This window comes from Aquarana catesbeiana, linkage group LG08 (assembly GCF_042186555.1).
Source record: "Aquarana catesbeiana isolate 2022-GZ linkage group LG08, ASM4218655v1, whole genome shotgun sequence".
NCBI classification, from domain to species: Eukaryota; Metazoa; Chordata; class Amphibia; order Anura; family Ranidae; genus Aquarana; species Aquarana catesbeiana.
In genome coordinates, this window is record NC_133331.1 from 77234972 (window position 1) to 77247107 (window position 12136).

At 48.0% G+C, this 12136-nt stretch overlaps 1 protein-coding gene across 4 annotated transcripts in view; it reads left to right on the plus strand.

The window, feature by feature from the left end:
- LOC141105859 (alpha-2-macroglobulin-like protein 1) overlaps positions 1 to 12136 on the plus strand; it is a 236430-nt gene that overhangs the window by 130503 nt on the left and 93791 nt on the right. For all 4 annotated transcript variants that reach the window (XR_012235667.1, XM_073596004.1, XM_073596005.1 and 1 more), the window contains 2 exons: positions 82 to 307; positions 10805 to 10931. Coding sequence is in view for 3 of the 4 variants with exons in the window: in XM_073596004.1 (XP_073452105.1) it covers positions 82 to 307; positions 10805 to 10931 (353 nt within the window). In the remaining variant the exon portion in view is untranslated. The remainder of the gene's footprint in view (positions 1 to 81; positions 308 to 10804; positions 10932 to 12136) is intronic.

Genomic DNA, 12136 nt, shown 5'->3' on the forward strand with positions numbered 1-12136 from the left:
AGGGCTGTTCAGTGCACTATTAGATCAAATCTTTTGCCTCTATTTAACATTAGTTTGCTCTCTGTTAACATTTTATATCAGGATATCCGGTCATGCTGAGATAAAAGTCCATGTTCCTGATTCCATTACTGAGTGGAAAGCTACAGCATTCTGTATGGGAGATAAAGGCCTGGGTATTGCCAATGCCACCTCCTTGCGGGCCTTCCAGCCATTCTTTGTACTCATAACTCATCCCTATTCTGTAGCCCGAGAAGAGATATTTTCAGTCAAAGCTTCTGTATTCAACTACCTACCTAAGCCAATGATGGTAAGTACACTTAAATGTTAATTTCTTTTCCAGTAGTCAGATATAGGACATTGATCATATTAAAAGGTTGAATTCACAAAGCAAATACACTAGAAAAAGGAGCCTTAAGCCTTGTTCACATGTACAGCTTGAATGAGGGGATTGTTTATGCAGATGGAGTCACCTGGGGCTTTGTGCAGGCAGCCTATGTAAAGGTCATTTCACCCCAGAACACAGTGTAGGAAAGGTGGTTTTCTTGTTCAACTTCCCTTTAGATTTACCAAAAGCATATAATATGAGGTCAAACCTAAACTCTTTCAATTTGTATGCAATCAGGCAGGCCTTTGCACTACATAGTTAGGTAAATCTAAAGGAAATTGAATAAGAAAATGTTATAGTATATGGCCAGCCTAAAGCTCCCTGTCAGGGCTGTTGATTTTAATTAAATTTTGGTATTTTTTAGCTAAAAAAACAACTTTAAGAGATCTATTTAGAAAACATTTGTTGGATGAATGTCACATACATTTGTGCATGCTGCATGCCTTTTTGGCCACAATTTCTCTTAAAGATTAATTCTTGTGATTGTCAGCTCCATGTAGTGACCACAGTGCGTTAGTGTGCAGAAAACTGAAATACTGCATTTTGGCCCCTAAATGGAGCTGACGATCATAGAAGTTAAAGTATATGTGAGCTCTCAGCTTGTAAAACAACCCATTCAGTTTAATATAGAAAAGAAAGGCAAAACAGTTGTGTATACATATAAATAAAATAAAAAATACCTTTTTCCCCCTTTTTTCTTTGATAAATCATCACATACCCTCTGTTCTTGGCTGCATAAGGAGCTCAGAGAACTAGGGGTGGAGAAACAGCAGCACCCTGGTCTTCCTGTGAATGGCTTTGCAGGGGGTGTCAGCACATGTCTGATCATTGGAGGAGAGTATAATGAGTTCCCAGCACAGCTAGGGAACTGACCACATTGTTCTCTCATGCCTAGTGTGATCAGTTTTTAATAGGAAAGCAGAGGGACTGGCAGTAATACCAGGGATCAGAGGTGGCTCTCTAATTAGACAAATTAGATGGTCGCCTAAGGCCTCGCGCTCCCAGGGGCCTCGCGGCCGCCTAATTTGCCTAATGTGTGTGTGGGAGTGGGAGCAAATGTCCCCGGTCGGTGTCCCCAGGGCCATGTTTATGGCCGCAAATAGTTTTCCCCAGCCAGGGGGCGGACTGACCACTTAATCACTTCCCGAGGACCCAGGGTCAGTGCGTTGCGGCTCCATGCGTTTCCCTCCTTCAGCTCCTCCCCTTATGCTGCGCTCTGCAGATCTCCTGCAATGTGCAGAGCATGGCAGCTGAGCAGCTCCCTGATCCACTCTCCAGGATGGACGCTGAACGATCTCTGTAATGGAGGAACCTGCCAGAGCTGGTGCCTGGTGATCATCGGGGAGCCTGTCTGATGCTCAAGGTACAGCATGACGGATGGTCCTGCCTGATACAGACACATTCCGTGATGTCACCCCCCTGACCGAGGACGCCCCGAAAATTACTGCTGCCAGCCGTCCCACACACACAGACATGATCTGTATATGTCAGGGCTGGGCTCAGCCCTTCCTTCTCTGAGCTGGCCGCTCAGCTGTCAGCTAATTGCCAGCTCCCTTCTCTCTCCACAGTTACCCAGCTGTTGTTGATTCTGCTCGTCAGTCCTGCCTACTTAAAGTCGTCCAGTTCAATTGATCTCTGCCTTCACCTTAGTCAACATCTCTGAGACTTTCTCCTGCGTTCCTGTTGAAGACTTACTCGGCTGACGTTCCTTCTGGCTCCTGATCCTGCTTGCTGTACTACTACATTTATCTCTGGCTCTCTGACATTTGCTTGGCTGACTACCCGATCTGGTTACTGAACTCTGGCTTGTTTTGACTACGCTTACTCTGTTTACCTTATTATTATTATTATTAAACAAGTGTGATTTAACTATACTTCTGTCTCGGTCTGATTCATGGTTCCTGATAGGCGAAGGACATGAATTCAGAAAAAACAGTCAATCCACTTGTTGGTAATATTTTTTTCAGATTGGATGAGCAAGATCACTGCATGGATCAGTTTGCCATAGCGTTACAAACGCTCCAGAGTCGCACTGCTCACCTGGAATCCTCCACTGTGGATGCTCCGGTACAACCTGAGTTGCAGGCCGTCCCTGCTGCTGCGCCAGTCTCTGTGCAGGCACCCGCCTCGATTATTACCTTTATAAGAGGTATGTCTGGTTCTGCTCTGCTTCCCCAGCAATTTGGGGGCGATCCAGTTCAATGCAGAAGGTTTCTCAACCAGGTTGAGATTTACTTTGAGATGCTGCCCCAGGCGTTTCCCACAGATAGAAGCAAAGTAGGTTTCGTGATATCTTTGCTTTCTGAGAGAGCCTTGGCCTGGGCAAACCCTCTATGGGAGACGTAAAAACCTGTTGTCTTGAGTTACCCTGATTTTGTGGCCTCCTTTAAAAGGGTATTTGACGTTCCCCCACGCTCCACTTCTGCTGCCAAGTGCCTCATGTCCATCAAACAGAGTACGAGAACTGTTGCCGACTACGCCATTGAATTACGTACTCTGGCAGCAGAGATTGCTTGGAACAATGAGGCCCTCGTGGCTGCTTTTTCTCATGGTCTCTCGAATTCCATCAAGGATGAGATATCAGCCTAAGATACACCCACTGAGCTGGAGAGGTTGATCACGTTTGCCATCCTCATTGACTCCAGACTCAGAGAAAGACTCTCTTTTAAGGAGTGCTTGCCGAAGGCTCCTGTACGTTTGCCTCCGAGCTTTGCAGTCCCACCCGTGCCTCCCTCACCTCCCATACCTCCTGGTACCGAGTCAGTCAGTGAAGATGAACCCATGCACTTGGGCTTCACACGTCTCTCTGCGGATGAGAGAGCCTTTAGGAGGAGGGAGAGATTGTGCCTTTATTGTGGCCAGGCAGGTCACTTTTTGAAGTCTTGTCCTACCCGTCCAGGGAATGCCCGAACCTTGAGGCCCTGTCAGGGACAGACCTTAGGTGGCGTTGTTTCGTCCCCAGTTATCCAGAAGGATAAGCCCCTGGTTTCAGTCACCCTTTCTTGGGCTGAGTCATCCATCAAGATACAGGCCCTAATCGACTCTGGGGCTGTAGGCCTGTTCATTGATGCTGCCTCTGTATCGCAGCACTCGATTCCGCTGCAGCTGCATGACACTCCACTTGCCATTGAGGCTCTTGACGGGAGACCTCTACAGCCTGCCCATGTGACTCATAAGACGGTTCCATTGTCCATGGCCGTAGGGGCTCTTCACCATGAGATAATCCAATTCCAAGTTATTTTCTCACCTAGGTTTCCACTGGTTATTGGTTATCCTTGGTTACAGAGGCACAACCCCTCTTTTGATTGGCTCCATGCTGAAGTTCTCTCCTGGTCACCACAATGAAGTGAGAAGGTAGCCAAAGTCCTGTGCACCTCTTCACTCTCCTCCCTGCCGGAGGGGTACCGTGATTTTAGCGATGTCTTTGACAAAGGTCAAGCCGGTAGTTTGTCTCCACACTGGCATTATGATTGCGCAATTGACCTTCAACCTGGTGCTATACCCCCTCGTGGCCAGGTTTAATCTTTGTCGGTCTTGGAGGATAAGGCCATGGAGGAGTATGTTGCAGACGCACTTTCTCGAGGTTTCATCTGCAAATCCTCGTCTCCTGCTGGTGCTGGTTTCTTCTTTGTGAAGAAGAAGAGCGGTGAACTGAGACCTTGTATTGATTATAGGGGTCTCAATCGTTTCACGATTAAGAATGCCTACCCGATTCTGTTGATTGCAGAGTTATTTGACCGCCTCAAGGGAGCAACGGTTTTCACGAAGCTTTAATTGAGAGGGGCATACAATCTTGTGTGGATTAAAGAGGGCGATGAATGGAAAACTGCGTTTAATACCAGGACAGGCCATTATGAGTACCTCATAATGCCTTTTGGCCTTTGTAACGCCCCGGCAGTTTTCCAGGAATTTATTAACAATGTCCTCCGAGATTTGTTGCAGTTATGTGTGGTGGTTTATCTCGATGATATCTTCATATTTTCAAAGTCCCTGGAGAGCCACCACACAGATGTCTGTCGTGTGCTTCAGAAACTAAGAGAAAACCATCTCTATTGTAAAGTGGAGAAGTGTGAGTTCCATCGTGAACAAGTTAAATTCAAGGGCTGTCATTTCCACTGCTGGTTTTTCAATGGACCCAGAGAAACTTTCAGCAGTCCTACAGTGGCCTCAACCCCGTGATTCCTCCTGATCGTATTCAGGCTACGGTTCGCACTAATCTTACTTCTCCTTTGGGTGACAAAATTCTTGATGCTCAGGTCCATGCTCCTCCTAAGAAACCTTGTGACCGCTGCTTTGTCCCAGAGAGTCTCCATACTGCCGTGCTCCAGACTTACCATTCTCCCAAGGCAGCTGGCCACTTTGGGAAGAATCAACTCGTTTGGGCCATTTCCCAACAATTCTGGTGGCCTAGTCTACAGCCTCATGTAACTGCCTTCGAAGCTGGCTGTTCCATGTGTGCTCATTGTAAGACTCCACGACACCTTCCAGTGGGCCTCCTACAACCCATACCCAATGGAGAGAGGCCCTGGACCCACCTGTCTATGGATTTCATTGTGGAGTTACCCAACTCCCAAGGCAACACTGTTATCCTTATGGTGGTTGACCGGTTCTCAAAAATGTGTCATTGTATTCCACTTAAGAAGTTGCCCACTTCTAAGGAACTGGCTTCCATTTTTGCTCGGGAGATCTTTCGCTTACATGGGCTACCCAAGGTGATTGTCTCGGACAGGGGTAGTCAGTTTGTCTCCCGGTTCTGGCGAGCCTTTTGTGCACAGTTGGGAATTCATATAGAAAAAACAGTTTAAGTAGTCAGGAGGACACTGTCTGTAAAAGTAGTCACCAAGGAGGGGAGTGTAACAATATCTAAACAAAAGTAATTGTATTAACACTACACCTGCCCAAGGACACCTAAACGCTAGACGCCCCTGTCTTCACAGTGCTCACCGCGAACTTGTCACCCCCCTCATTTCCCACTACTCCTGCCCTGGGAACAGTTGATCTAAGATGAACACGGACGGCCACACTGATCCTCATTAATGACTGCAGCTTAACAGCCAGTACTCTCTACGGATGAGTTCATTTTCAACTCCTGTGAATGAACCTGCTCTGGGCTCAGAGATCCTGATGGAGACCTAGAAACCTGAATGGGACCATTAAGCTTTCACACACCTGGAGATCAGCGTACCGCTGATGTGAACTAAGCTTCCGCCTTGAGCCCTATCACAGGGGCTTTGATTCCAGGGTTGTACGGCCGGTGTGTGTGTCTCTGCCTGTGAGCTGACCAGTCTGAACCCGGTGAAACCGGTGACTACCCCTGCATGGACCAGTAAGTTTTTAATGTTGATACTGTCTGGATATACCTAGTCGGTATTTCTAAAGGGATATCTGTCTGCGGATGTTAATCGTACCACTTATTTATATACCCGCAAGTGAGTGTACAAGCCAGCCAATGAAGTGAACCTCCACTGACGCCCATTCATACGGACTTGGGTAAGAGAAGTGAACCCACTTCCCCATTCATTTGCTTTCCTCACTAAAGCTGACCTAGTGTATGGTGCTGCTGCAGTATGCTCCTCTACTTTTCATAACTATGCCATTATCAGGAGATTTTTTCTACTATTTAAGACTGCTCCTGTAGCCCTCCGTGTGTTTTTTCATCCCCCCTCGTTCACTGTATCAGAGCAGGCACCAACTGGTACACAAATCAAGACTGATCTCAATAACTGAAGATTTCTCACTTAGTATACTGAAATGTGTAATAGCTAATTACTTGCATTAATTTTCTTCAGACTTTGTTAGCTGGCAATTAGTGGGTGAATGCCTGTATGATTGAGGGGTGCTGTTCGTGGTGATCACTTGTTATATGATAACGTTATCATTAGTTTTAACTGTGTGGTGGAGGTATTGTGGTATTTAATTATTTTTACTGTGGAATTTTTGTTTTTTCTAATAAAGAATTCTATTTAATATTTTTGCATTATTTGGGTGTTCCTCTTTGAAGAATCCTTTTCCTAGCCCCTCGGAGTTCCTTTCCTACTCTCTCCCCGTTCCCTGTTTTTTTTCACAGTTGGGAATTCAGCTTGCTTTCTCCTCTGCATATCACCCGCAGCCTAATGGGGCCGCAGAACGAGCCAATCAGTCCTTGGAGCAATTCTTACATTGCTATATTTCTGACCATCATAACAACTGGTCAGACCTATTACCGTGGGTAGAGTTTGCTCACAAATTATGGTTTCCAACCTACCATGTTGCCTGACTCCTTTGTTCCGCAGAGTATTCCTGCGTTAGAGGAGCATCTCCGTGGTCTTCGTTCCATTTGGGCACAAGTTCAGGAGGCTTTGCAACATGCTAAAGATAGGTACAGACTCCATGCTGACCGCAGACATCTGCCTGCACCATCCTACCAGGTTGGGGACAGAGTCTGGCTGTCATCTCGCCACCTCTGACTTTGTGTTCCTTCTTTGAAGTTCGCACCTCGGTTTATTGGGCCTTTCCATATCCTTTGCAGGATTAACCCAGTGGCTTACACCTTGGACCTTCCTCCTAGTATGCGCATCTCAAATGTGTTTCATGTCTCCTTGTTGAAACCTTTGGTCTGCAATCGCTTTACCACCTCGGTGCCACGTCCTCAACCTATACAGGTTGAGAACCATGAGGAGTATGAAGTACAATCCATTGTTGACTCCCGTAGGTTCCGTGGGTGCATACAGTACCTGGTGCATTGGAAGGGGTACAGCCCGGAGGAACGCTCTTGGGTCTCATCCTCGGACGTACATGCCCCTGTCCTCCTCCGTGATTTCCATAAACGTTTTCCCCTCATGCCCGGTGGTCCACCGAGGGGGAGGGGTCGTTGAGGAGGGGGTACTGTCAGGGCTGGGCTCAGCCCTTCCATCTTTGAGCTGGCCGCTCAGCTGTCGGCTAATTGCCAGCTCCCATCTCTCTCCACAGTTACCCAGCTGTTGTTGATTCTGCTTGTCAGTCCTGCCTACTTAAAGTCGTCCAGCTCACTTGATCTCTGCCTTCGCCTTTGTCAACATCTCTGAGACTTTCTCCTGCGTTCCTGTTAAAGACTTGCTTGGCTGACGTTCCTTCTGGCTCCTGATCCTGCTTGCTGTACTACTACGTTTATCTCTGGCTCTCTGACATTTGCTTGGCTGACTACCCGATCTGGTTACTGAACTTACTGGCTTGTTTTGACTACACTTACTCTGTTTACCTTATTATTAAACAAGTGTGATTTAACTATACTTCTGTCTTGGTCTGATTCATGGTTCCTGATAGTATATCATCCGGTATATGATGCCACCTACTGACCACCAGTTATACATTCATCCCACCTGTACCCTTCTGCCAGCTTCCTACCACCCCATCATCATTATCCCACCTGTACCCCTCTGTCAGCTTCCTACCACCCCACTCCCGTCATCATTATCCCACCTGTACCACTCTGCCAGCTTCCTACCACCCCACATCTGTCATCATTATCCCACCTGTACCCCTCTGCCAGCTTCCTACCACCCCACCCTCTGTCATTTTCTTCCCACCTGTACCCCACTGCCAGCTTCCAACCACCCCCACCTCCATAATCATCATTCCACCTGTACCCCACTGCCAGCTTCCTACCACCCCCTGTCATCTTCATCCCACCTGTACCCCTCTGCCAGCTTCCTACCACCCCCATCATCTTCATCCCACCTGTACCCCACTGCCAGCTTCCTACCACCCCACTCCCGTCGTCATCCCACCTGTACCCCACTGCCAGCTTCCTACCACCCCCACCCCCTCATCAACATCCCACTTGTACCCCTCTGCCAGCTTCCTACCACCTCCCTGTCACCTTCATCCCACCTGTACTCCATTGCCAGTTTCCTGCCATCCCTACCCTGTCATCATCATCCCACCTGTACCCCACTGCCAGCTTCCTACCACCCCCTGTCGTCTTCATCCCACCTGTACCCCTCTGCCAGCTTCCTACCACCCCCACCCCCATCATCATCATCCCACCTGTACCCCACTGCCAGCTTTCTACCACCCCCTGTCATCTTCATCCCACCTGTACCCCTCTGCCAGCTTCCTACCACCTCCATGTCATCTTCATCTCACCTGTACCCCTCTGCCAGCTTCCTACCACCCAACCCCATCATCATTATCCCACCTGTACCCCTCTGCCAGCTTCCTACCACCCCACCCCCGTCATCACCCCACCTGTACCCCTCTGCCAGCTTTCTACCATCACACCCCTGTCATCATTATAAACTGTACCCCTCTTCCAGCTTCCTACCACCCCACCCCTGTCATCATCATCCCACCTGTACCCCTTTGCCAGCTTCCTACCACCCCGTCATCATTATCCCACCTGTATCCATCTGCCAGCTTCTTACCACCCCGCCCCTGTCATCATCATGCCACCTGTACCCCTCTACCAGCTACCTACCACCCCCTGTCATTTTCATCCTACCTGTACCCCACTGCCAGCTTCCTACCACCCCGTCATCATTATCCCACCTGTATCCATCTGCCAGCTTCCTACCACCCCGCCCCTGTCATCATCATGCCACCTGTACCCCTCTACCAGCTACCTACCACCCCCTGTCATTTTCATCTTACCTGTACCCCACTGCCAGCTTCCTACCACCCCCACCCTGTCATCATCCCACCTGTACCTCACTGCCAGCTTCCTACCACCCCTACCCCCATCATCATGCCACCTGTACCCCTCTACCAGCTTCCTACCACCCCCTGTCATCTTCATCCCACTTGTAGCCCTCTGCCAGATTCCTACCACCCCCACTCCCGTCATCATCATCCCACCTGTACCCCTCTGCCAGGTTCCTACCACCCCCCTGTCACCTTCATCCCACCTGTACTCCATTGCCAGTTTCCTACAACCCCCACCCCTTCATCATCATCCCACCTGTACCCCACTGCCAGCTTCCTACCACCCCCCTGTCATCTTCATCCCACCTGTACCCCTCTGCCAGCTTCCTACCACCCTACCCCATCATCATCATCCCACCTGTACCCCTCTGCCGGCTTCCTGCCACCCCACCCCCTGGGTAATAAGCAGTAGCCCATAGCAACCAATCAGTGAGCACTAATTATGTGCAGTAACCTCTAACGACCAATCAGTGAGTGATAACGATATGCAGTAACCTCTAGCAACCAATCAGTGAGCAGTAATAATGTGCAGTAACCTCCAGCAACTAATCTGTGAGCTGTAATTATGTGCAGTAACCTCTAGCAACCAATAATTTTGTGGTAATATTGTGCAGTAACTTCTAGCAATCAATCAGTGAGTGGTTATGATGTGCAGTAACCTAGCAACCAATCAGTGAGCCTGGAGCAATCAGTGAGTGTGAACCAGATGTTTATGTTTACATTATTAAAGTTGTTTTTAGATAAGTCTATGTCTGTGTTTTTTGGGATGTTGGGGTGAAGAGTGAAATTGCTAGGGGTGGGGGCCCAGGAAAATGTTTGCCCAGAGTCCAATCAATATTAAAGACAGCCCTGGGTGTCCCTGGGCTGGCGGGGTGAGCGGGCCGCCACACACTTGGCTAAAGCCATGGAGCTTCCAGCCAGCTGTAACAGCCCCCCTCACACTGAGAACATCTCATCAGCTGTAGCCAATAGTAGGCTCTAATGCCATTCTAGCCTTCTCCCAAGTTGTAGTTCTCCACGCCACACACTGGTCAGCCGCTGCCTGCGCTCTGCAGAGACTATACCTCCCAGAATGCACTGTTGGACGCTCAAAGCGAATGTCTTGGTTTCTCTTGCTTGTAGTAGGGAATGGAGGAGTGTATAGAGGCATCATCTGTCTGTACCCTGTCTGTGGCGGGATCATGTGTGGTTGTGGCTCTAGTGTTTGGTGGCTGCTGCAACAATGTGGTGTTACCGTGTTAGCCGGGTGAGAGTTTGCTTGTCATTACCATAATAAGACCATCTCTTGAATCATGTCTGCAGTCTCTGCATTTTGAGGGAGAGATTGAGTATTATGGTGATGGTAAATGGTAGGAATAGGTGAATTTAGGGGTAGGATGCTTATTGGGAATTATTTTTGCTGCTGAAAGCCCTGTTCTCATATGTCCTGCACCAAGCTCTCAGCATTGTCCTGGCCAGTCACTTAGATAACTTAGTTTCTATTGTTAAACTGGGTAAAGGCCACCCTAATTTGCTTAAGTTTTGCTAAACACCTCATGGTTGCATGTTCTCTTGAGGTGCAGTGTGTATTGTGTTTACATTCCCAGTAGAGATCATATAATCTGCCAATGCAACTCAATCGCTGATGCAAATCAAATGCATGAAGCCACGATGCAAATGCCTTCAAATTGCAATTGTGCTTGTACAAATCTTTAGTGAAGATTTTTATGCAATCATTCTAAAAAACTTGATGACACTAAAAAACCTTTGACCCCCCTGCAGGTAAAAATCAGTCTCCAGAATCCTCCTGAGCTAAAGGTGAATGAATGTTCTACCTGCGCCACCCCTCAATGTCTGTACCCTGAAGAACCTATAGTGCTCACTTTGAAAATTCAAGCTCTGAAAGTGGGTAAATATCTTCCAATGAACACAAATGGAAGTATCATTCTTCATTGTCACTTTTATTTTAAAGAACTGGTCCTCGTTAGGGATGTGCAAATTTTGAGTTTTTACATTTCTCTGAAGTTTTGCAAAAATGTGATTTTTGTAAATGTTTCAATTTTGGGTTTCAGATGGCTCCTGAGGCTTAGAAAAGCTTCTTTCAACTATCCTGGACCTATTGTTGTGCCAAATTTCAACTATCTTGGACCTATTGTTGTGCCCCGATTAGCTGCATTATTTGGCTTTATTCTTGACAAACATTAAAAAGCAAAACAAGCTGACAGTAAACAATTATCAAATATATATGTAGCACACCCCCATAGGATCTACAGACAAACATGGATCCCCCACTCCTGCACAGCCAGGCACACTGAATCCTCACAAGCACCCAGCGTCAGAGAACAGTCCGTGGCTTTGTTTTTTTTATTTATTAGAGGGTTAATAACCTGGATAGGGATGGGAAGTTATGGGATGCCCACTTATCTTCAGCAAAACTTCAGAGACATCTTCCTATATACATATATACACAGTCTCCTTCACATTCCTCCTGCGCACTCACTTGCTTGCTCTAGCTTAATCACTCTGAAATGATCTGACAGACTCCCAGTCCAGATTAGCAATAGCCCATTACAGGCAGGAACTCGCAGCCCCTTTTTCTGTAGCTCAGATGTAGTGAAACCGCTTGTAACTTCTCCTCTGTGGCCACTAATCCCAGTACCACCACTTCAGGCCCAGCCCGCTCACCGGGCTGCAGCTGCCCCTTTCACCAGCCCTCCTGGCTGCCTCTCTACACCAGTCCACTCGAATGACTCTTCACCAGTCCATCCGGGTAACTCTCAAGAGATCTCTCAGGAAAGGATAGAAGACTTAAGTACACCACTGTCTTCAAGGGAGACTGGATACATGTGGCAGTCCCCCCCCTTTGTTAGTCCCCAACATTGTTGCACTACTCACTCTGTCCTCTCTTTACCCATGCCTCCAGGAAAGCCCCTACCCATGTGTTTTGGCAAGATGCTTCCTGCACCCGAGCCCTGGCCCAAGGCAGTAGAATTCCCCCCTGAGTAGGGGTTACTCCTGAGGGTCACCAACAGCCTCCTCAACACTGTATCTCCATCTTCTACCCGCCTGCCCCTGCTGACATGGCCCATGTCTATCTATGAAGTTGTCTCAGCC